The following is a 26,586-nucleotide window of genomic DNA, read 5'->3' on the forward strand; positions in this document are numbered from 1 at the left end:
GCCGCTCTTTGTCTGCCCGCAGCGCCTTTGTCCCGCGCACCGCAAGTCGCGGAGCCGCCCGGTCCCCCCGCCGCCGCACCACGACCCGGCCCGGCCCGCTACCGCCGCCGCCCGCAGCCCTGCGCCGCCGCCTCTGCCGCTGCCGCTGCCGGGGGCGCGGGGCTGCCCGGGGGGCGGAGCCGCCGCGGGGCCGCGAGGGGACACGGCGGCCCCGGCCTGCCCCGCCCTTCCGCCCCGCCCCCTGCGCCGCCGCCCCGCGGATTGGCGGGCGGCGTGTGTACACACACGGGGCCGAGCCAATAGTGCGCGGCGGGCGCCCGAGCTCACGCGGCGCGGCGGCCAATGGGAGAGCCCGGTTGCCAGACGCCGCCAAGCTTGTGCGGGGGAGAAGGACCCGGGCAGAGCGAGGCGCGGCGGCGGTGCGAGGCGACGAGTGGGGCCGGGTGCGGGGGGAGGCGGCGGCGGCCGAGCTGGAGGCGCCGCCACGCGCCGGGGCTCGCGGACTGGCCCGGGCGGGCCCCCGTCCGCGGGGCCTCCTCGCTGGCGGCGGGCGCGCGGTGCCGGCCCGGCCGAGAGGCGTCTTCTCCGCGCGGGGCCGGGCGGAGCGGCTGGCTCCCCGCCTCGGCGTCTGGTAAGGGACCGTCGGCGTCTCGTCTCCGCGGCGCCGCCGCCTAGGCCCGGCCTGCGCCGCCGCGCTCCTCCCCTCCCCCGCCCGCCCCCGCGGGGCCTGTGGGGCCGGGGTGGCGCCCCCCCCCGCGGCGCCCCCCCCCCCCCCCCGCCGCGTCTAACGGCTGTTCCCCCCCCGCCCCCCCGGCGGCTGGCGGCTCGGGCGCGCGGGGGAGGCGGTGGCGACGCCCGGCGGGGAGCCGAGCCGAGCCGGTGCCTGGCACCTGCGGGCGGCCGCGGGGCGGCGGCGGCGGGTGACAGGAGCCCTGCGCGCCGCCGGGCCCCCGCACCGGGAGCGGGAGGAGCGCCGCGCCGCGGGCCGGGCCAGGCCGGGCCGCCGCGGAGGGGGGGGAGCTGCCTCGCCGGTGGGGGCCGGTTCCCCGGGGGCGGCCGCTGGCCCCGCCGCGGGCCGGAGCTCGGCAGCGGTTCGCGGCGCTGCAGACCCTCCTCGCGGCCTCGCGTGGTTGTTGTGGCTGCAGGGTTTTGTCGGGGGAGGGTTGGCTGGTTAAAAAATAATAACAATGAGGAATAAATATATGCCGCTTGCTGTGCCCTCTGAGCTGCGGGCCTCCTCCGGCTTTAACCGCAACGCGTTTAAAGATGGAGAGGAGTCGGAATGTAAATACGGTCTGTCGGATTTAGGAATGCAGATCGTAAAGCCCTGGCGCAACAATAGGAGGAAAGCATAGAATAAGTAAACTTCCTTAAGATGTGGAAGGAGAAAATGCACCTGGGAGCTTGCTGCCTCATGAAGTAGAGATAGTACTGAACTGTATCTGAGAGCTTGTACGGTTTCTTCGTGTGCTGCCTGCTTCCATAGAAAAGACTTTGGTTTTCCTTTTCCCTGTCAATTTTTTATGATGGTTAAGCCGATATAATTTAACAGACATACTGTGTAAACATGAAAAATGATTATTTGGTCAGTTCATATAATTCTGGAACCAATTCAATTATCTTAATGAAACTACATTAATACTTTAACAGTTGATGAATCTTTCTCAGTGCTATCCCTGACATACTTTAGCTATGCTGATAGAAAAAGGTCAACAAACTACATGTCGTGTGATGTTGTTTTAACTCGTTGCAACTTGATGTAATCTTTAATTAAAAAATAACTGTGCTACTATGAACTGATGCTGCTAAAAGAGAAACAATTTGAGTTGTTCTCGGGTCTCTGCACTCCCTAGGTTAAATCCGAGTCATTTGATCAGGATATATCTTGTTGTCTACAGAAAACATGTCATTTTATGCATGGGTTAAAGTCTCATGATGGAAGATCAGTGTTGTAATACAAATGTACAACTGTATTTTGCAGTTAATGTTTGTGCCAATGTTATGTATATGCAAAAATACTGTGTATAGCCAATTCCTGAATTTTAGGAGCTTCTGTTCAAAATAGCATCTAGTATGCTAAATATAGCAGTTTGAAGGAGCATGAAAGACTATGGAGAAGTTCATGCTATAGAAAAGCCTTAACAGGAGAAGTAGTCAGAAGAGGGATAAAATTACAAATATCTCTTCTTTGAAAACTTTCTTGTTTTGAAGAGAGTCAAGTACCTCTACTAGAAGTAAGAATAATAGATCAAATGATTTAGTCCTGTACTAAGGGAAAATGGGAAATTATTAAATATTAGCAAGATTATCTCATGTGGGTTGAATTTAAGAGTGATCTTATTTTACTGTCAAATTCATTGGGCTTTCTTCTAACCACTTCCTGTTTGCACAGAAATCACTATTGTTGCACAAAGAACAAAAAGAAACTATTTAACTATTTGTTTACTTTACTGATACAGTTAACTTTATAGAAAATATACATTACTGATAGGAGTGCTCTTTACTGCTTCAACGGGTTCTCATTGGTGTTTTCACTTTACAAAGTGCTAAGGTACAGTTTTTCAATGCATCTTGAACCCAGCTGTCTGGTATAGAAGGGGTAGGCTAAACAACTTAGTTGGGCAAAAGGCATAGTGCTGTTTTGCAAGAGATCTAATGCTACATGAAAATTCTTTGGCTTCTGCTTTTGTGTATGTTGGACACTATCGTAGGGACCTCTTGTGCATCTGGGCACACTTGCGGGACATCTGTGAGCTACTTCAAAATGAAGATAAGGCCTTGCCTTTCAAGCATCTTTCTGCGGGTTTGGCTAAAAGTGCTGTTACAGGACTAAAAAGGAACCAAAATCTCAACTTTCCATCCCCTTCAGGAGTGTATAATTCTAATTGGTTTAAGTGAGCAGACCACTTCATTGTACCTAGAAGAGTTTGGTGCAATTCTGTAAAAGCAAAGGGCGATTAGTGATGTAATATGCTTAGGGGAGAGAAGCTGTAGCTTATGCTGCAGCTTAAATAAACTAATATTTATGCTTGTGGGTCCTAATGTGGATCAGAATGGGTTCTTTAGTTATAGCTAGTCTAATTCACTTCTTGGAATTAGATTTCTTTGATATGCTACCTTAAAATAGTATTCCTAGCGCTGTCCTTGATCTGCTGCATTTTCTTAAATTGCCTTTTCTGCATACTTTTTTGGTATAATGATTAAGGATTTCTCACCCACCTTTCTGACTATATTCATAGGACATGATTATTAATGAAACAATAGTGAATTTTAAAATGGGGAAAATAAACTGTCCTTTTTCTGGTCTAGTGCAAGGAAATATACTTACACAGTTTCTAGGTAGAAAGCCAATCTGAATCAATCAGACAGGATTATCATAAAATTTAAGGTATTCAGTAGAAAACAATCCTTGGTGGAGTAATAGTATACATATTAAATCAAAGTTCGTAGTATAGAATGCCTGTTGAGGGATCTCAGGTACTAGGTATATGCTAGGTAACACTAAAAAGGTGGAGGTGCAGCAGGGAGTGGCAGTTTTATAACTGAACTTCCTGTTTTGATTCTTCATATGTTGTTTTTTTTTTTTTACCATCCCTTATTAGAATGAAATGCATTCTTTTTTTCCCATTATTTGTTTTGTAGACTATAGCTCTCTTGCAAGAATGTGAGGTAGTAGTAAGTGATCTTTCACTTACAGTTTTATTAATGGAACTTTTTGCTACTTTGTCTGATTTCTCATGTGAAATGATGATTTCCAATAAAAGCTTTTATAGGCTGTTTGAGATTTTTTTATATGCTTTGCAATATTAAGTGCATAAAAATCAGTCTAAGGAAATGAAACTGTATGCTTATAATAGCTTATTTTGCAAGACTGATATATAGATATCAAATGACCTTTAGAGAGGGTAGTAGTTTTTAACAAACTCTAAAAAACACAACTTTCTAGAATAACATATTTCTAGTGAAACTAGAGCAGTAATTAAATGAAAAGTACTGATAATGGAAAGTAGTTTCCCTTGGATCTGGCTGTTCATTTGATACTGTTGCAGAAACTTTTGGCCTCCTAGAACACAGTTTATGAATGTGGTGCCCAGCATAATCTCTATTTTTGAAAATTACGGGAACTCTCTGAGGCTTCTGAATTATTTGCCTTTCATAATAGACAGCTATTTATGAAACAGTATCTTAGAAAGCGTATATGAGTGACCAAAAAGCCAGGATGCCAGCCACATAGGACCACATGTTAAGAGTGATTGAACTGTCAGTCTAAATCTGTTAGTACATGCTCCATGTGGATACATGATTGCTAGAGAGAAGTCAGCAGACTACTGAAGCCACTTTTGAGAATTGTTTTCTTTATTGAAAGCTATAGAAATGTTTAGAGCATTTTAAAGCTTTGCAGCATTAACTTGGTGGTAAAGTAATGCTTTAGCCACCTCTCATTTAGTATTGGCTGTCACAGTAGAAACTGAAAGCAAACTGGAAAAAGATTGGGGTTAGTGTATATTAATATGCTTGGTTGTGAACTGCAGCAGTTCAGGTGCTGGCTCAATTTCATTGTTCCTGACTTAGTGGTAACATTTACCAGAGAGGCAGAGGACAAGCTGATATTGACAACTTCTTAAATCATTTCAGCCTGAATTGCAGAGCCCCTTTAGAGACATCTTTGAAAGCACCATCCAGAATTATCATGGAACTGTGATCTTCCTGGTATACAGTCCTGAGGATATTTGATAGATGTGAACCACCAGGCGTTTCACGGAACTCCTAAATGTGCTGTTGATTAATATAGCTTCTAAAAATAATCCATTTTATAAAGGTGATTATCCTTTTCTTTTAGCGTGTTTTACATTGTTTCAATCTGTGGGGCATGCCCCGAACTTCAGGCTTTTCACAACCATTGGTAAGAGGAAGCAGTGATGGTAATTGAGGTTATGCTCCTCTTATTCCTGGATAGCTGATTCTTTCCTCAAAGTGAAGGGAGTATTTGCACCCATAACATAAAGTTTTTGTTATATTCTACAGACTGAAGTCCATTTGTGATTGTAATTCTGGTCTTGCAACTTATTATTTTTTTTCTTCTGGAAGTTAGGGCTTGCTCCTTTGTTCAGAAAGTCAGGTTTCTCCTGTTTCATCAGGTTCCTGTTGTTGCCAGGTTTGTTTGAGCGGGAAGAACAAATGATTCAGTTCTTTCTTATAACCTCTTTAGTTCTTTTGTTCAGACGATTCCCTTATTAGCCTCCATCAGGTACTTATATCTTCTAGCAGGGTCTCTGGGAAGGTTGCTTTGATAGGAACTCATAATCTATTTTCCCTGGATATGGGTTAGTGAGTGTGTTCTGCATGAATAAGTGACTGTTTTCATTTGCTGCTGTTCTGCTATCAGGGATTTCACCCCAAGATGTAAGTGAAAAAACAAAAATTAAGTTGTCTTCAAAATGAAATTGGTGGGTTGCTACAGGTATACGTTTTCTTTTAGAGCTATGAACTTCTAGTGAAGCTGATAGATGAATTTTTCACCTTGCTAATAGCTATTACAGTGCAAAGATATTTTGAGGAATCAAGGCCTTAACTGAAAGCAAATATGTGAACATTTGCTAGCAGTGTCAAATTAATGCTTTGAATACTAATACATTAACTTACTAAAGAAAGATAATGGTCATTCAAGTATTAAACCTTTCCCATGTGAGCAATAGTTGAAATTACAAGAATAACTTTAATTGTCCTATAACAGAAATTATGGTGGTTCCAATAATTATGAACAAGATTAGCAGTTATAATCAAAAGGGATTTTAGGTGCCAGAGTGAAATCAAAAACCTTTTGTGTGCGTGGGCTCTCCATGTATTTTATGGAAAGAGTTAGGCAACTTTTTCCATAATTATAAACTTGAGCAGAAGTATGTTTCTGTTTTCCCCTTAAACATACAGTTCAATTATGGTAAGCTTCAGTGTATTTATACAACTTATTATAATTGTAAATACATTTAAACATTTTTTAAAATCAATAGCTTCATGTGTACAATTGAGACATTTAATTTGAAGCTATGTATTGATTTTGTATAGCAGAGCAGGCTTCTGTGATCTGTAAAAAGCAAATATTATTTCTACTTCCTCCTTTATAAAAGACTGAGAAAGCTAAGATCTGAAGACAAAACATCCCAGAACTTCCGAGTAGTTTTTGAAGCATGCACACACTCCAGTGAACTCTTCAGGAGCATGGAGCAGTCTTCATAGAAACAAACTGTATCCAACCTTTTGTCACGTTTCAATCCTTAAGTAACTTTTCAGGAGATTATAAATGATTTTTCAGAGATTGAATCATGATGTGGTTTCACAAAACAGGCTGAACTGATCAAACAACTTGCTGAATCTGAGGATTAGGTATGTCCTGCACACAGGCTTAGGTGTTCATCGGACAAGTCAGTGAGTTGCAGCAGGCAGAAAATGACTTTCTTCTTCCCCCTTTTTGCCCCCGGTTGCTGTTCCTACAGTATAGGGAGCTAAATTGGCTCACTGAAGAAGGGGCAGGTGAAGATGAGAGTTGGTTAGAGCGTGCAGCATGGGGAAGGAGCGGGAAAGTACTGAAGCAGGGAAAAGTGAAAGATCCCCTTTAGCAGTGATTGCAGTGACAGAATCTTAGATCAGTGCAACTTGTTTTGTGGAGCTGCACCCTCTAGGTAATTTTGCATGCTGTAATCAGTATTTCAGAGTTTAGGTATCACTAGAAAAATCCCTTTTTTCTCATTTTGCTATTGTACTGAAGTATGACTAAAGAACTCTGAAATTCTTTGTAACTTTTACCTTTTAGTGAATACTGTCATAATCCTCAGTCCATACAAGAGCAGAGTTGATAATAGCTTTAAGCTAGAACAAAGTTTCTAGTAAATTATAAGCAAAGTGAAGGAAATAGTCATTACAAATCTCTCTCCATCATCAGCTTCTTTATTCTTACAAAACTTGATCTTTAATTAAATGCAAATGTAAAATTATCTTCAGTTCATTGAATCTTAAGATCCTTCCAGCCACAGGGATATTGAAATAAGCATATCTCAAAAAGATAATTTGACCTTTTCATGTATCTGTCAATGTAGCGATAATTCTGAAAATTCTAAAGTCTCAAAATGAAAAGTTATTACAAGACCAAGTTAACATCCGAGTATATGAACTCATGGTAGCAAGAAGCTTGTCTGAGGTGTCAATAGCTAAAAGAGAAAAGATGCTCTTTTCAGCTGAGCCTCTTAGTTGAAAGAGGAGCTGATACGTATTGTTGGCAATGGGCAAAGACTGTCTTACCAAGATGTTCTACAGTCCTTCATGTAGAACGCTAAATTATTTTCAAATGTTAACCCATTGCTAAAACAAAATGTTTTAAGACAAAAATGTATTTGTGGAAATATGGTATGTTCTTAACTTTCTGGAGTAGTGACTTTGAAAGTACAGGGAATGTTTCTTAATAACAAATGTTCCTAAAGTTTTTCAGTTGTGCAAAATCTTTTTTTGTGAACTACTCAGTTTGTATGCTGTCTTGCTTCTGGGAATATTTTTTTCTATGTGAAGTTCTCTGTAGTCAGTTATTGCTCTTTGTTGACTTGGGCAAAATAATTTTTTGAACTCATTCTGGAAAGTGCAGAGCACATTGTGTTTCTTAATAGAATGCTACCCTTTTAATCACCACTGTGGTCATGATCCTGCAACTCGAACAGCTAAAATCATCGATAATTACCTGACTGAATGTTGTACCAGCTCCTCACCCTCTTTGTACTGAGCCAGGAAACCTCCCAAATGTTTGTGCCCTGTATGGTAGTTAGCTATGGAAAAATACCTGGGCTAGAAACCTAGCTAGAGAACAAAAGATGAGCTTATAGAATACATTGTCTATCTAAAAGAACTGCAGCTAAACTTAATATAAATTTCAAATGTGTCTCTACACATCAGTGCTGACAGGAGTAACGTCTATAAAACTCATGAAGAAACTTTGGTATCTTTTTTAAGTGTTGCATGAATGTATCTGATGTCAAGCTCCAAGTACTTTATCTTAAATGACGGTGAGCTGTTTTGGGGGAATTGAAACAGCCTTCAGCTCAGGTTCAAGCACTCAGAAATGATTCTACATGTTTAATTTAGCCTCCTGCTTACTTGAGCGATAAGGGACGTTACTCACTTCATTAATTTTGAAATAAGGCATAAGTGCTGCCCCTATTCCTAGGCATATAAGTTAGGGTTACTGCTTGCTTTGGGCATGTCTAAGAGCATGTCTAAAGAAGCAGAGCGAAGAAATGTCAGGTTCTAGATTGGTGGGGTTTGGGTCTAAGGCATGGCATCAAGCTACTCAGCACTGCTGGGACTAGACAAGCAGCGGAACTTTAGGCACAGCAGTGGCTTTAATGTGTGATGGTTGAAGCCATGGAGACTTTGAGCACCTTCAGCTAGGTAGATGCTGAATATTAGTTGATTACAGCTTTGGATTTTATTCTCGGATTGTGTTTTCATGTCACCTGTATATCCACTCAGACCTATTTTCATTCCTGGTTACCATACTATTCAAGATATTCAGTAGCTTCTATCATCACTGCTGTTGCCAATAGTGAGCAGTAATGTAATAATATGTGCAGTAGTGAGAATAAATGTACTGATTAGTGGAAGTAATGGAGATATAGTGTTTGGGACCAAGTCTGAGAGTACTGAAATAGTTCTCATTCATTTGTTGTCTCAATATATGTTGCATGAAGTTCTTAAAAGTACAGTTTCCCAAACATCCTCTTAGCAAACCAGACTAAGTGGTGGTTATTCATTATTTAAGTGATATACTTTATTAAACTTGCATGCAGGCTTCATTTATTTTTTTCAGATGCTTTATACTGTGTAGACTTGAGTCTTTATTATTTTTGCTGTCAAGAGGTGTCAGTCTGTCTGTTCTGACAATACACTGGAATTTTGCTCAAACACAGAAACTTAAGAGAAGCTGGTCAGTCTTAGGTATTTACTTGGTTTCCTTTCTTCTGATTTCTCTTAAGGATTCAGGTGATTCCTCAGAACTACAAGATGAGTGCTTCACTTTCAAACTGGGTTCAGGTAGTTTTATCTTCCTTTTGAATCGCAGTTTAAAACAGTCATTGTCTTTTCATTTTTGTGAAATGTAATAGTCAACCTTCTGTACTATGGCTTTATAGGTTGCAGTCTTTGAGTTATATGAAAACTATTAAACTTCAAGCACTTCAGAATCAGCTGGTCCTGAATGGTTACTTTATCAATACTGCATGCATGGTTTTATTAATAGCCATACTAGGTAGAAACAAGATGAAGCATTATTTGTACTTTGTTAAAGTATCTTCCAACCTTAAGAGCTCTATATGGGATGAAGCTTTTTTAAACTCACTATTCTTCTCAAATATTTAATTTTGTTAAAAACTCCTGATATGATCTAGCAGTCAAGTTACTTGGATTTGCTTTGTTCAGTCTCTAATCGCCCTGTCTGTTATCTGCTAGGAGTTTTTTGAATGTGTATGGTTGCCCACAGTAAAAGCTGAGGGAAAAAAAAAAATGTTGTAGTATCCGCAAGATCTTCATCATGCGGATCATGGTGGGAGTTCTTCAAATATTTCCTGAGTCCTACTTTCTTTTAATATTATTTTCAAAATAAAAATCACTGTGTGGTAGCTGAAGATGGTGACTTATTTCCGACTCTCTGTGTGACTAATTGAATGCATCCCTTAGTTGGCTTTTTGAAGTTCTTTGTTAAGTAGCAAGCTAGATGTTATATGGGAGTTCCTGTCTCTTCTAGTTTGTAAGCCAAATTTATTCCCTGTGTATATATAAATAAAAGATAAAACTGGGTCTGCCTAAGTCATCTGAAGAGGGCCCAAGGAAAAAAAAGTGGATAAATCACTGAAGTCTTCTTATGAAGATGTAAAATCCTTATTTTAAATTACATAAACTTGATGATAAAGTTGTATTTGTTTCTTGGAGTGCATGCAGATATTTTCACTAAAATTAGTCCTTTTTTTTTTTTAATCTCAATTGCTTATAAAAGGAGTTGGATAATGATTTCTTTTTTTAGGAACAAGATAGGGGCATGCTTCCTGGGAGCAGGTGGAATTCTGATAAATACTTGATAATTTGAAATTTTACTGGTCTGAAAACTGAGACACAATGAGGCAACATATGTGTAACAGGTGGTCTAATCCATGTAGACATTGTGCATAAATTAGTGGCTAAAAACTGGGCTTGTACTGATTAATCAAGGAATCTTTTTGTTACTCCTCTGTCTTCGGAAATCAGCCTTGTAGTCCCCTAGCTTGAAAGCTAGTACCAGTGTAGAGAGGAGTGTGTACAGTACAGGCTATTTTTCAGTGCAGAGGCTGGCATTATATAGGTTTATTTTTTATAAAATGCTTTCTCTTTTCTTAGCTGAACTAGTTACTTTGAATAATTTTCACTTTGTAATAATCATGAGAGCTTAACTTCCTTGATTAAGTAAATGAAAAAATCATGCTTTGATGGTAATAAAAATCAGTCTGGCATGCTGGAATATCTCTACAACTTTTTCTGTGTTCCATTAAGACATTTCACCTTAATGTTTTAGGTAACTGTACAATAGTTGTTGTAACTTATAGATGTTTGAGAACAAATACTGACATAAATTGCACTTTCTGCTGTGAAATGGAGGTGGCCTGTTGAGCTAGGGGAGAATCTTTGTGTGGTGCTCAGCTGTGTGAAGGTATGATATGTAAAGTATTGATAAGAATTTAAGAGCGGAGGGTTAAAAAAAACTGAGAAAAGTTAGCTAAAGCTTAGTAATTGCCAAGGACAGAAAATAGACTGTTCTGGTATGAGGCTTTATTTTTTCCTACTATTAGGTTTTAGCCAATATGTACTTAGAGGGATAATTTAAAACTAAGACTTTGGACCATAGAAAATAAACCTATGAAGGAGTGTTATATTTTTCTGCAGATAACTGTTTTTTGTGTGGTGTCCAGTACCTGGATTCTGATTACATATTGTTGAAACTTCAGAATAGATCTGGCTTTTACCTTGTAAAGAGGAGTAGGTATAGATATCTGTTCTTGTACTGTTTTGTTGTAACTAGACCTTGATAGTCTAGGTGGTTTTAATGCCTAAACTGGCTTTTAATGTTACTGGCATGAGTGATTAGGCAACATATGTTCCGGAAGAAACTGCAGCTCAAAATTTGTGATGTTGAGTTAGCGCAGCTCAGTTAGCTCACTGTACTGTAGGATATTTGACCAAAAGGCAAAAATCGTCAGGGCGGATTAGAAACCAAGGCTTGGATTATGAAGGGGAAATCTTAAGTTCAAATAAAGCAATCTTTATGTGTTATGTGCCTTGTGCTCTAAACCTGTCTTTATACAGCTTCACTTCAGTAGAAACCAGTTAAAAAACACAAAGGTAGAGTTTTATGTTTCTCTGTCTGTATGGAGCAAGCTGTCAAATAGCAATTGGGAATGAAGGGAATCTCCATTTTGAGACCATCTGTGTCGGTTCTTTTGTCTGGACCTGACAAGAGGTCATGGCAGATGGTGGGGTCACAAAGTCTGGCTTCTGGAGCTTGACAAAATGTGTTCATAAAGCTGGAAGAATACCAACTGTTTGTACTGGCTGAAGAGCGTTGCGGCAAAAGACTGTAATAGTTCATGGACAATACTTTCTGGATCACTAGGCTTGATGGCAAATAACCTGTCAAAGATGAAACTAGTTTGCATATCTGTAAACAAGTTAAAACTGCTTAGCAAATGTATTCTTAACTATGTTTTATTTAAGTTACTTGTAAAGTCTCTTAAAGCAAGACAGTGAAAGCAAACTGCATCATATGCTTTGCCCAGAGCTCCAGGTGATGTGTTTGGAGTGTGTGTGGAAGGAACAAGAAGGTGGCAAAAGAAAAGGCCCACAGATCCTGATTTTCAGACACAGTGCAGGGATTCACTGCACTGCACTTCACTGAAGAGCAGTTCAGGAATTTGCTCTTTTCCATGACAGCTGTTTTATGGCATTTCTGTGGCTCTTCTGCAGGTTTCAGGATGGTTGCGCAGATCAAGTAGTCCCTTTCCCCAACAGTGTGAATAGATGTCTTTCTGTAGTGTCCTGTCTGAAGTCAGGGCAGATCCCCATTTTCATAGTCTGTAAGAAAGTATTACAGCTCCCCAGCATAGCAGTTCCGCTTATGTTAGCATCATTTCTCCATCACCTCACTGCTCAAAACTTGGCTAATACAAACTTGCAATGTAAAGGATACTGAATCAGCCCTTGACGCTTTCACTGTCCTTTCTTTTTTCCTTAAAATGAAAATCTTCACTGTTTTAAACTTTTTTGTGTGAACGTCAAATATACAATAGTAATAGTGCTTGATTAAGTAAGTCCTCCTTATGCTGTTTGCTGACAAATGTAATAATTGCTGCTATGGCTGTTGATTAAATCTCAATTTTGAGATGCAAATTAATGTTAATGTTGCAGTGATTCTGAACTGTTTGTCATGGATGGCGGTTGGTCCCCTTTGTCACTTCTTTTGTTCCAGAACTTTTTGCTTGTTTCATTATTTTCATGTCTTTTCTATCCATTATTTATATCTTCTACTTACACAAAAACTTGGGTTGTCTAGCTTCTAGCATATGTGTGTTTGTGTAAAATCGTTGGAGTAGTTTGTTTTTCAAGGTTTACTGGTAAGTCAAGCCCACAACTTTTCTTATCTCTTAGCTTTATATATATGTGCTGTTCTTTCTAAGGTGTTATTTGTAGTTCAGATAAATTTAAGACCGTCTTTTGGATTGTCTAAACCCAGGAATGCAGTGATGATGGGGTCTGCCATGGATGCACACACTACTAGGAACAATTTTCAGTGCTTTCCTAAAAAGGAGGTGAAGACAATGGCCATTCTCAAAGTTGGCATAGATTAGGATACAGGGGAAATTGTGTTAACTTGCACCATGCCTTTGCAGCTGGTGATATCTGCTGTTAATGATCATGACCCACAGCTGGTAACCAGCATATACTTCCTCCAAAAGGTTTTGTTGAATTGATTCCACACTTGAAAGTGTGAACATCTTTCCCTCTCTTATACATCCAGTTGCAATTCAGATGTCTTTTGTAGTACATTTATTAACAACAAGTAGTCCTTTTAAACTACTTAAAGTTTTTGTCAAGTTAAGTTTATCTTTAAGATAGTTTGTGCTGCTAGCATTGATCTGTAACTTGTTTTCATTTTGTCTGTTGTTATAAATCTTTCTGTGAGACTTCTTTTGATAAAAATGAGGAAGTCATTGTAAGTATTCTTCAGTATAGCAAAATGTTTGTCTTTTCATGGAATTCTAATATTATACTTCTCATTATAATTTTAAGCCTATAATACATGCTTAATTAAAAAGCCTGAAAATATGAAAAAGGCAAAGGAGAACTGGAATGTTTTTACTTCGAGGTTTCCTAAAATATTAAATGTTTGCTGTGTATATACATTTTATAGTATTTCCTACATCTTACAGAAATCTTTCAATGTCTATAGAGATGGAATTAGGAACTTTATCTACTGTGTGATGTTAAAGATGCAATGGGAAGAATTAAATCACTTCCAGTTTTTAGGGTCAGTCTGCACTAGATACAAATGATTGCATGGGTTTAATTATAATCCTTTAATAATGGTATGACATAATATAGTTGGGCCTTTATATAACATGCTTTACATCTCTGGCTATTCCAAGTGATGTAAATGATACTAATCTTTGCAGAACCTTACTATTCTGGTGATTGATATTATTAAAATCAAATAAATAAACAAAAATACCCCAATCCACCCCAACTACACAAGAAAGCATCTAGTACCCTCTGGAAGTGCAGGGTTTCAGATAGACAGCTAACTAAAAATGTGTTTTAACTAAGATGTTTTAATTAACTTTCTTACAGGATGTTCATTTTAAAGATTCTTTGAAGATGAAAAGGGATATCTTATGGTTTTACGGAATATAAAGCAATATTGTCTGACATGACGGCAAAAAATGTAAGTTTATAATTAAACAACATGTATTACTTCTTTATATTGGCATGCTGCCAGTTGCTTCTGGCTATCAGAATTTGAAGGTTTTTGTGTTTTGGTTTCTTGTATGGACAGGATTTTTGTATACTACATACATCCTATCATCTCCCGTGGTATTTTGATACATTTAAACTAGCTAGAAGTTCTTTAAGGATATGGGGTTTAATCAGCTGTAGGGCAAGTTGGCAGTTGAGGCAATGCTTTATGGTGTTTCCTCTAACACTTGCTCCTAACACTTGCTCCCAACCTATCAAAGAGCTTCTTATTTTGCTGAAGCAGCTCAGCTTTGCACCAGAGTAGATCCTTCTGGTGAGTCTGAGTCTCAAAGCTCTAGGAAGAGCAGAAAGATAGCATATTTCTTTACTAATGTCTCTACACTCTTGATTTCTAGACTACTGAGGGCCTTCCTGTTCATTCTTCTACCACATGTGGCTAGACTGTGTTGTGGAGTCCAGAGGCTGTATCTTTGCTTCCCCATCCACAGTTCTGGAGAGGCTTATGAAATGGAAAACATCTTGACCTTAATTTTCTGCCTGAGCAGCTGTGCCTCTTGATGTACACAACTTATGTAGAGAACAGTTTTGATTAAGCTTGACAGTCAGTGAGTGGAGTATTACTTTGGGCATTGAGCAATTTACCCATTGGCTGTCTTTCATAGGTTATCCTGTCAAATTAAATCTGAAGAGGTTTAGGAACTAACATCAACATGATTAAAGAAGCAAGAACCTCAGAATAAAAATATATCCTAACCCTAGGACAGCTCTCTGTTCAGTTATTCAGTAACTGCAAAAGTTTCTGTACATATTTGGTTAGATTGACGGCAGGGACATAGTTTGGTTAAATAAGATTTCCAGACTTGGAAATTTTTATTCTGTTAAATAATTTCATTTTGTATGCAGCACCAGGTGAGGCTTTGTTTTCTTAGGTTTATCTGTTTGATTCAAGCTGACCAAGCCAGAAAATAATTTGATACATATATATGCAACTACTGTTGACTTGTTTATTTCATAAGCCAGATTCAACTGTAAAAAGTAAAAACAGGGGTGGTCATATGCTTTCTCTCTTAATCTGCAGCACTCTGGCAGAATGCTTCCATAGACTAGATACATCTGTACGTTGAATGAACAACATTCCTCGTCACTGCTTTTCCTTGCTAACCTTAATTCAAGTACATGATGGGAAAATTATCAAGGCTGGGCTCAGTGCTCACTTTCTCTAAATGCAGCATGCTATTGCATTGCAGAAGGATAGGTGATAAACACTTTCTAGTATCTGTTTGTGGAACACTGCTTAAGGGTAGTTTGACGTTCCTTGGAAAAGAATTCTAACCAAAACAGTTATGAGTAACAAAATGTTGAATAGAAGTTATAGATTCTCTTGGAGATGAGATGTTTACATGCTGACCATATACTTTGTAAATGGACGTAATTTTAATTGCCCTATTATAATGGGTTATTTCACTCTTTGCTTATGTAATACAATGCCTTTTTCTTATCTGTCTTGTACATACATTCCTACCTGTTATTCAGGTAGGAAAGCATCACAAAAGTATTGAAAAATGCAAAAAGAAAAAAAGACCAAATACCTATTAAAGTTATTTTTAGGATAAAGTAAACAATATGCCTCAAACAGATTATTTGAATAAGAACTATTAGTTTTGATTGTCTAATCTGAATTTCTGTATATGTGCTCTTAAGAGTATTTGCTACTGCTTCGCAGGTGGTGGATGGTTTATCATAGAGGAGGTTAATTGAATGGCTGTAAGAGTTCTCCTTTCCCATGTCAATATGGAAGAAAATAAGTTAGTTAACTGCTGAAGCTGGTTGAGCAGGCCTACTTTACTTTGCATGGAAATAGATATGGGGCACTTGCATGATCAGTTTGGGTATCTCGGTTACGCAGGAAGTAACTGACAGCTAAAGACACCGACTTCCTAAAACACTGTTTCAGTTCAATCAACGTTTAATTTTGTCCTATGCTTGATCTCATTAAAAGAAAAAAAAAAAAAAAAGAAAAAGAGTGGGTCTTTTTTTAGGCACAGTGTGCACACACACTACAGCTGATAAATTGAGGCCAATGTAAGTACACAGTAAAAAGCATTTCTTGCAGTACTCTTTCTAAACAAGCCCTAACAACTGTCTTACACTGGAAACTCTTTAAAAGTTATGTAAAGCACAGTAGCTTTTCTGCACTGATATTCCATGCAGGTATTCTTTTAGGTCACGATGAGAGAGCCCGTTTTAGGTCCTACCCAGGTTGTTTATGGAAGTGATACTACTGCAGTATGTCTGCCAATCAGTCTATCAGGACTAAAAGGTATAAGAAACCAGCCAGTTTATGGATTCCCTAGCCATGAACAACTCTTGCATGCTATAATCTGCATGCTAATTCTAGGATAGAGAGAGCGAAAGCATCTCAGGTTAATGGGAAAATTAATTTCTCTATGGAAAGGGAGGGCTTGAAGGAGGAGACTTGCTAAGTCAACAGTATGTCAAACAGTGGAGAAGACTGGTAAGCCAGAGGGGCAATGAGTTTGTCCTGTCCAAGACTCTTACTGGGATTTCTTTTTTCCCTTGTTTTGAAACTTCTCAGTCACCTGCTAGGAGATCAAAAAAGTTGATGAAAATATTTAATAGGATGCAAAGGCCTGCCAAGTGCATGCTTCATCTTCCTACGTGGCTGGATTCATCTTGCTGCGGATGGCCAGGAACAGGAGCCCAGCTACTGCCATACCCAGCATTTTTGGTAGCTTTATTACATGAATTCATAATCCAGAAACTCCAGAGCATTGTTGTAAAGCAGAAATGTCATATGTGAGCCATACAAAAAGTAATAAAACATATCTGTGTAAGTTAACTCTGCAGCCTTAGGTCTTTAAATATGGACTCAGTAAAAATGGGTTCCTTGTAGCACGGCCATGTATTTTTTTTTTTCATTTCTGTTCCTTAAAATCCATTTTGGATCACATCTAAAATCTGCAAACATCTTGTGAGAAACAGAGATAGCATCTCTTCCTCTTGCCAGGAGATAGGTTACCACTATTTCCTGGTTCATGCAGTTTGCTGGTTTTAGTTTAGGAATGGGTAAACTAAGAGATTCCCAAACGTAATGGTGTGCTACAGAAATGCAGATGATAACATGACTTGGGACGTCTCTGACATTGTAATGGGGTACTGTAAAGTTCTTGTTCTGCTGCAGTATTGTAATATTGCATCAAACGTTGCTTTTTTGAGTGGTTAGATATGATAATTATTCTGTAAGAGAGACACGTTTCTTTAGATCTGTCATTTCTCCTTTAAATTCTCATGAAATTCAACTTTGTTTTCAATCTCTTCTAAACTTACATATAGAGATAAATGCTGCTGTTCATTGGGTGCTCTTTATAAATGTTGTACTAGGAACATCATCCTGAAAATGTGTTTTCTATGCAAACTGAAATTCTGTTGTAATTTTGTATCATTTGAATCACTGAAGCACAGGACAAAAAAAACCAAAGTACTTAGTTACGATTCCTTAAACATTAAACCTGTTAAAAATCATCTAAATCATTGAGAGAATAAAATGTAAATGTTTGGATTTTAATAACTCTGCTGGAGAGTCTTCCTGGGCTGACTGTACATATGTATATCATCTTCAGTGTTTAATTGAAGCACTGATATGAATCAATAGGGACATGTACAATTGTAAATCTAGAAAGGTATTCATGGGAATCATAATAATTTATTTTGGAAATAGTTGGCCTTTTTATCTAACACTTGATCTTTATCCCTGTAGTTCCCCTGTTCTTTTTGTGAAGCTCTGATTTAAAATCCTCCTCTGTTTCTTGCACAGGCAGGGACCCTGAGGAGAAACTGATATTGTTATTGTTGTACTGTGCATAGGCAAAAGTGGTATGATCTGACAGTTCTGGCTCGTCATCTTGACTTTGCAATCTTTTGCAGTCCTTTCAATGCAGTATATTGTGTAGCTCGCTAAACTTTCCAACTTTACCAAACGTTTTCAACCTTCATTGCAGCACATGCACTCAGATGAAAGAATACTAGAATCCTTTTGTTTCCCATATAGACCTGCTACTAAAATCTCTGAACCATATGAAACCTTCCTGCATTTGTTTTCCTATCTCCCTCCTCTTTCCCCATGCTCAAATGCAGATATTCACATTAATTTCCCCCCGCCCCCAACACACCACCTTCATTACCTATGTACTGTTGCCTCCTAGTGGAAGGAAAGAAAAAAAAAGAAAAAGAAAAACAGAGAAAAAGATTTCCACAGACTTTTTTTCCTTTCTCAAAGGCAACTTTGAATGCTATGGTAGTCTACAACAGCTGGAGTATTTGGTTGCTGGTTGGGAATAGTATATGAACAGTCCAGTTGGCTGTGAGAGGAAAGTGCAAGTTCAGTTCAGACAACTTTTGAGATAAACTACTGAACTATATTGAGCATCTCTATGGGTTTGTTTTCAGAAGCATGTAACACAGCTAATTTTAGGCAGTATTTAATGATAATGGTAGAATGCACACTACTGATTACTTTTTCCAGTAAGTTACACTTTCTTCATTCTCACTTCTGCTGTACACGAACTTCAGTTTCTGGCTTCAAGTTATGGAAGCATCAGAGCTGCTTCAGTTTAGGAGGGTTTTTTGGTTTTAATTGAGGGAGAATCCTCACCCCTCTCTGCTCTTGACATTTTTGGCATGGATGAACTGTTTTTAACAACAATACTCATCCAAAAGAACAACCTAAATTGTTTAGACTTGGTAAAGCCATAAAATGTGGTGGTGATGTAAAATGTCAGACAGTTGTCAGTGAAGGTGAGTTTGAAGATTCTGACTTAGTAGGTTGATTAAAGTTGGACACTTAAAGGGAAATCAGCCCCAGTTCTCTGTGGAAAGATTGAATGCTAAAGGCAATTTGCAGTCTTCAGCCCAGTGTACTTAAGTAAATTTATTTTGGTTTCTGTTGATTTACTGGGCTGAAAACTGTGTGTTTTTTAATGTGAAGTTTTCAGGTCCACTAAGAAGCAAATGTGAGTAACTTTAGGCTATCTGACTTTGATAAATAACGGAATTTAAATGATCTCTGATGGGATGTTAAGAAATTTCTTGACAAGAATGGGTGATACTGACAATGTGTTTAAAAAAAAAACACAGATGAGAGGAAGCAATAGCTGACAAAGCTTCATAGTGCGAAGCTATATTTCTGAGTCCAAGAAACAAGCAGCAAAGGGTGCAAGTGTGTTGTGATGCAGAGCTGGGATTATCATCAGTAGCTGCAAAACATTAAGTTCAGGGAACAACTGTGTTTGTAGAATTATGTATGAGATCACTTTTGCTCCTTAAAATCAAATTTTTCACAGACCAGAAAAATGCTAATTTTATTCCTGGTAAGTGTCGTATCAATGTAGTCAACAGGTGATCTGTCTTGAATTGGAAAATATGCAATCTGTTTATGTAAAAAAAAAAAAAAAAAAAAACCAAAAAAACCACATGTATGCATGCCTGTATCTGCCAGGCAGATGTGTCAAAGCTATTTTGCCATCCTTATTAACTATTGTACAGCATATTATACAGGGACTTGAAGAAATTTGGATTCTGTAACTTCTGCGGCATGATGTATTGCATTCAGATGCTGTGCCCCTAGTGGTGAAAGGGAGGAAAGTTTGTGGATAAAATCCTGATCCCTGAGTGAAAAAACAGTGCAGCAGCTGCTGAGGTTAATTTGTTGCTCCTGATAGTGAAAAAAATCTCTAAAATTGTTTCAGAAGAGTTTGTCACCGTGTCGTGTGCTGATTTTCCCCCTAAAAAAATCACTTGATAAATACAAGTTCTCTGGCTGAACCTAACAATTGGATGCTTGTAGTAGGGTGTTTTTGTTCTGGGATAGTTTATTTTAGTGTTATGATACTGCCATTTCATTTGTTCACAATCAAATGATTCTCTCACTTGTGATTAAAGTTCTACTAAGTGGCCCTAGCATCATGTTCCATTATTACTACATGCTTTTGTAAAATAAAGCAACTATTTGATTCTTGATTGTATGATTGTTTTTTCTTAACTTGGATACCCAAACCCTTTGTCCCAATTATTTGCAGAAGTACTCCATTCTTACAATCTTTTTAAATTATTTTTTAAGATCTTGTAGGATTTAGCTTAATTGCCTACTGGAGGAATCGTGCTATGATTTCTGAGCAGACTCTAAAGGAGCTCAGTCCCTCTGTGCTTATCGCAGCTTCCGTCTTGGAAGCAAAACAGAAAGCCTTGTTGAACGGAGGTTACTAAGGTGGTGCAAGCATAATGCTCTGCAACTGCAGAATGCCTTATTGTTACCTGCTGTTGCTGGGCCCACCCCTTGTCAACTGGGATCTGAGCAACTTTCCAGTCTTTTCCCTCCCTCAGCCAGGAGCGGTGAGCGTTTGTTTTTCTATAGCACAAACTCCTTTCTATGGTTTGTATATTTGCCAAAATCTGACATGCACCATTCTGTCCCCTCTGTCCTGATCTAAATCCTCTCTGTCTCCAGGAATTTACCCTCAAGGTAACCCCGTCTATTTCTGAAGACTGGGAATATGTTTAAAATGCACCAATAGTCGCATCTCCTCAGACCCATAGGTCATATGGCATAGTACTGAGAAGACTGGAGATTGGGTAGTTTCCTCCTGTGCTACAGATGGCAGCTGTTTTGTATGACAGAGGTGACAATGACATGGGTTATGCGTAGTACAGTATCAGGATATTGAGAGTTTTTCTAAATTAAAGAACTTAATTAAAAATAAAATTTGTCTTCAGATATACACAGCAAATGTTATGGAACCTTTGCTTTGGACCTCAAGCTCTCTTTAGACTGTGCTATCTATAGGATTATAGTGTGTTGGAAACTTAGAGCAGATGTTTCATTCCTCTTTGTTTTTTTGAGTTATGTTGTAGAAATCTATTTAACCTGGGCATTTGTTAAAAGTAGAAATGTAAGTTTTTGGAACAGAGTAGATAAGTAGTATACTTGGCATGTGTTTGAAAAATTTCTCACCATTGAGTATACAAAATTTGTGTTTTCATGGTACTGTTGGTTTGCATACTAGAAAACATACAAAGATTTATCATATTTTAAGACTGCAAAAATGTTTTGTTCAGGTTGGTGTGACTCCCGCAAATGGCGACTTGAAAGGATTTATAGATCAGAACCAGAGTCCAACAAAAGGTAAGAGAATTCTGTTTGTATACCTAGAAAAGAAGCGTACGTTAAGACTTATTTTTCTCTTGTATTTAGTAAATGAGTATTATTGCTGACTTCACTGCATGTGGTTAATTCAGTTTTGGAGGACTCAATTTAAAGTTCAAAATGTATAGCATAAATCCACAGTGGTACGTGTGGTGTTACTGATGTGCAAGTGTCTCAGATCTTCAGGTTTTAAGAGGGGAATGATTAGAGATTATGGTGAAAGCAACTAAAGGGTTAGATAAGCCTCTCTTTTTTCTTATAGTGAATAATGTGCTGAGTTCCTGTTTCCCCCCTCCCTAAAATTCCCAGGCTCTGTTTTAGTGATTCTCCAAAAGGGGAGGGAAGGTTAAGCGTGACCTTCTCCATGGTTCATTTTAGCTGCTGAAGGAGGAAGATCTTGTGGATGGAGATGAAAATGCTCTGACTTCACAACTCTTTTGTGATGTTGGGCAAGTTATCTGATTTTTCTATGCTTCAGCTGTAATTCTGGATCAGATCCGTAAGTGATAGAGTCCAGTGGCCTGTCTATATTAATCACCTTTACGAGATGTTTTGGAGAGTTCTATTTTACACTGTTTTTATGCAGGCTGTCATTACTGTAATATGCAAATACCTTCCAGGAGTGCCTTTAGGTATGTGATTATGACAAGAGGTACAATCAACTCTGCAGTGGTCATGTGGGGAATAATCTCTATCTTTAAAGCCTAATATTTCTTAACTTTTAGCAGTTTAATATCCTGCCTAAAATTGAGACGAATGCCCAGAGTTATGATGTTTGAATGCTAGCTATATAAATATCAAAAAATGCTCCTAACTTTGCTTGGTGTCCATGATATTGCATGAGAATTAATTCAAAATATAACCATATATTATGTTTTGATCTGTAGTTCTTTGTATAAAATGACGATGGTAATTGTATCTTTTGTTAATTACTGAAGTTGTACATCTCCTAAGGATTATGTCACAGTACATCTTTATGTTACTTATTTTGAGCTCCAGGTCTTCCTTGGGATGTACATGTGGTGCTTTAATAAAGTGATATTGATCAATGATAAATTATTATTTGACCTATTATGGGATGTTTACTACTTTCAGAACACTTAGTTAACTTCACAGTGAGCAAGCAGGAAGATAGTAGAAATATCTTCTTAAGGCAAGACATAGTTCAGCAAACACTTCAGGATTATTCTAGAACTAATAGAACTACTGGTTTTTAGCAATGTCTTCCAGACTTAATTTATCTGGTGGCTCGCTCTCCTTGCTCATGGATTTGCAGTCTAAGACTTTTCTGTGAGCTGTTTCAACTTGTTAAACTAGCAAAAAGCAATCGGCTTTTGCTTTGTTGGGGGGCAGAAGGGTTGTTGGTTTTGTTTTGCTTTTACTCCCTCCCGGATTAGCTTTCTGCAAAGACAAGTGGGTTTAGTCAGCTCATAGAGGGCTTTAACGAGTTCCAGAACTGGTTTGAGAGTGGAACTTCCCCCTTTTAGCAATGGTAAGTGGTTAATGCAAGTTGTATTGTCTCAAGAAAGCTTATCTTCAGGATGTTATTGAATTTATTAAATGGCTTGAAAAGTCTGAAGCTCTACTCTAAAAGCATTCGTATATTAAAGGTTGTTGAGCTTCTGTTCTGGAAAGTCCGACTGATTTGCTCTATGAGAAGGTGGGCCAGTCTATGTTGCGAGAAGATGCTAAGTGCTTGCTATTGTTGATTAAGGTCTACTGTAGATGAAATTATTTGTTCTAAACATCAAACAATATTGGTTTTGAGAAAGCTCTTTATTCCCTAAATACATAAATTATCACATACCTTGTGGGACGTAATTGCAGATACTGAATGAAATCAGAGCTGTTGGTTGGCATGGTCATGATATGTATGACATTAAATGGTGAGGCTCGCTGTACAAGGAGGATCAGTCTGCTCCCAGAGGAGCAATTCCTAGGGAGTCACACTCCAGGAGATGCCCTGTGGTTCAGGTCTGTTTAAACTGATTTATATTGATGCATGTAAAGTCCTATTTCTGCCTTCTGCTTGGAAATAGGACACTTCTCTGATCCAACAGAGACCTCAAGCTTCAAAAAAGTGAATATTATTCTGGGACTTAGCCTTGGGATTGGTGCATTACAAAGTCAGGCAAGTGCCCATTCTGGTACGTGGGAGGCTTGAAGAGGTGGAGCTGGGGCAATGGAGAATGAGACAGCACAAACTTAAGATGGCTCACACTTTTTAGAACTACACAATTAAAGAGCAGAAAGATGACAGAGTAGCAGCTAGTCAGAGAAAAATGTCCAGAGGGATTTTTTTTGACATTAGACACCTTAATTTACTGTTTCTGCTTTGTTTTCAACTTCTGTTAACATAGGTAATGAAGATATTCTGGCATAATCAACCTAAGCTGCTTGGGGTAGGATAGGAAAGGGAGAAATTTTAGGAATTACATTTTCTTTTGGAGTATTGTAGAACTACATCCTTTTTCTATACTGTATTTTTATATATAATTTATGATAGAAAAGAGTGGCTTTGTAATCATGATCTTTTGTATTAATCCAAATCAAGGGGACTTTTTAAAAAATAAAAATCTAAATTATTTATAAGATACTGATATTAGAAGACTAGTACTAATAGGTACTAGAAGACCTTTCTAGTATTTTTTGAAGTGTGACATGTGGATTATTTCACCTACCATTGAGCTTAGTTAGAAGCTGAGAAGAAGAAAGAGTGTGTGTGTATGTTTATAGAATTATATTCTGTTTTAATGACTTCTAGAAAATATCTTTGCTAGAACTAACAAATGTAGAGTAAGGATGTCTGAAGTATTTGCTGCTGACAAAAGTGAGTAATAGCAAAAATTGTTCATCTCCTTATTATGTTGTTAAAATTTTCTTCCTTTTTAAATCTTATTCATCTCCACATTTTTATTGTTTTGATTTATTAGCTTTCTAAAACTAAAATCTAGCACCTAGATTTGAGCACTTCTAAACTCAAAAAATCAAACATGCTAGCAATTCTGTCTTGTTTGACCAATCTTAAAACCAGAACTGAAACTCATGTGCTAGTTTGTTGATTTGATGCAGAAGGGTCAGAAAGAGTTCCTTGCAGGTCCCACAAAGTAGTAATTTCAGATCTAGAGTATTGCATAGAACTCAGCTTCTGTAGATACTCAGCACTGTGGAAATTATGTTTTGCACTAAAATAGTGTCTCTGTATCTCAGCTGCTTACAGGCTCTCCATTATTTTTTTCAAACCTCCTCTTAGTACCTTTTTTTGGTTACATGCATCTTTTTACAGGGTGAAATGATCTAAAGATCTAAAATATAACTTTGCAGAGCATTTTTAGTACTTCTTTCCCAAGTCATCCTCTAATTATCTTAATCCTGTGACTGATCCTAACACTGCTTACATGTGCTAGAAGCCCCAGAAGGTGGGATAGAAATATGGCACAGTAAGTCTCTACTATGGTGCAAATAACCACAGAGTTGTACGTTGACCAAGCTAGTATGGGGTAAACTGGATCAGGCTGGGTGGTAACAGTAAAAGGAGGAAAGGATAGATACTTGTGGAGTGTATATGTTAGATGCCTAAATAAATTGGGTAATCTTACTAAGCAGATTGCTGGGAACTTGATTTTTTGCATTTAATTTTTGTAAAGTGGCTCCATTAAATAAAAGATAATTAACAGTAAGCCTGAGATTGGTGGGATATGTATGGAGTAGATGAGCTTCCTTTGAGAGAAATCATTCAGCTCCTGGCTGAGAAGTTGCACAGTATGGCGAAGCCAGTCTAAAGAGTCACTGCCACTGCTGAAACTATGAGGTCCCACTTTCCCTCAGTCCCCCCTAGGCACTTACTTACTTTGTAGTGGCTCTGATGCACATTAGACCACTACACTCACTAGCCTGGAAGAAATGAATCCAGCTGGGGGTAAGGGGTATGTGAATAACTTTCTGCTGGGCTAGCAAGTTTAATTGGCTCAGGAAAACGTCCAGTGAACAGAGGAGTTAGCATGAGGAAGGGGGAGCAGTGCCTCTAAGAAAGGAGGTGAAAGAATAGGGATCAGAACCTTCTGCTTCTGGTGCTGAATAGTTAGGTTGGCTTAGCTGCCTTCTGTAACTTAACTCCTAGCTGCAAAGTTTGCAGTTCCTTGTTTGGAGATAAGTTTGTGCTAAAATGAAACCGTGGCCTCCATTACCATGCTTCATTCTCTCCATTCGCTAAGCTAAATATTCACTAGGGTTAGTAACCTTTGGCAGAAGGTAAGTAACAAACATCTGGTTGATAACATCTTACACTTTTACAGCTGCTTGCTCAGTGCATATAGGTCAGATTCTTACTGTTTATCATTCATGTAGCTGCACTGCTATAATCCTTTGAGATTTCACAAACTAAGACAAAACATAACAGTTCATTAGAGTGACCTCTAAGGAAGATAAAAATACTGGCATTTCATTCAGCACTTTCACCATTTCCTCTCTGACAGAGATGAGGGCACCACGCTACAGAAAATCTTTTAAAAAGATTTTCAGAATGGAGTTCCTAATTATTTTTGGTCACTAAAATCTTATGGTACTTTTATATGCATTCTGGACAAATATACAATAATAATTATATTCTGTCCCATCTAATATCATACTGTATTTCTAGATGAAAAAAGTTTTTACCTTAAGCAGTTGTGTTGCCAGTCAGAACAGCTGTAGCCTTCCAGTGAAATGCAACTGCAACCCCTTATCAGTATTAGAAGACTTGAGGATTTACAATTTATAAAACACTTTGAACAACCTCTCTGAATATTTGCTGTTAATCACTGCAATTAACAAATGGCTAGCTAGAAGAAAGTGATTTTTGACTCACCAAGACATTTTAGCTGCATCAGACTTCAGAGCTGGAGAGCATGAAAGTCTCCACAGAAGATGTCTAGAGCTGCAGCACCTTCATAGTTTTCTAAACTGTGCAGAACACCACAGACTAGTTTTAGGCCTTCATGAAGTAATTTGTTAGGCACTGTCTAGATAATTATCTTTCTTGTTTCAGTAATTTGTGATAATTGTGTCATGATACTAGGGAAAAAAGACTAAAACAAGTGTAGCATTTTCAAATAATTTTTGTGAGACAAGGAATTGATCTGTTCAGAGAATAATTGAATTGAATAATTTTATAAAGCACCGGACATTACTGTTAGTAGTAATATCTCAATCATCCTGATCCCAGTCTATATTAGGTTTTACTTCTAGGCTGATGGATGTATTGCTTTACCTCCAGTCTTCTGTATTTTCCAAAATGTTATGCATTAATTAATTTTTTTAATATTGAGGTACAATTAACAAACACTAGCATCCCT

At 38.6% G+C, this 26,586-nt stretch overlaps 1 protein-coding gene across 2 annotated transcripts in view; it reads left to right on the forward strand.

Annotated features, from left to right (window-relative positions):
* Positions 1-348: 348 nt before the first annotated feature.
* TFDP2 (transcription factor Dp-2) overlaps positions 349-26,586 on the forward strand; it is a 76,566-nt gene continuing 50,328 nt past the window's right edge. For both annotated transcript variants that reach the window (XM_064516863.1, XM_064516864.1), the window contains exons 1-3: positions 349-631; positions 13,909-14,002; positions 21,166-21,232. In XM_064516863.1, coding sequence (XP_064372933.1) covers positions 13,988-14,002; positions 21,166-21,232 — 82 coding nt within the window. In that variant the 5' untranslated portion in view covers positions 349-631; positions 13,909-13,987. The remainder of the gene's footprint in view (positions 632-13,908; positions 14,003-21,165; positions 21,233-26,586) is intronic.

The sequence above is a fragment of the Dromaius novaehollandiae genome, chromosome 9, assembly GCF_036370855.1.
Source record: "Dromaius novaehollandiae isolate bDroNov1 chromosome 9, bDroNov1.hap1, whole genome shotgun sequence".
Taxonomy (NCBI): domain Eukaryota; kingdom Metazoa; phylum Chordata; class Aves; order Casuariiformes; family Dromaiidae; genus Dromaius; species Dromaius novaehollandiae.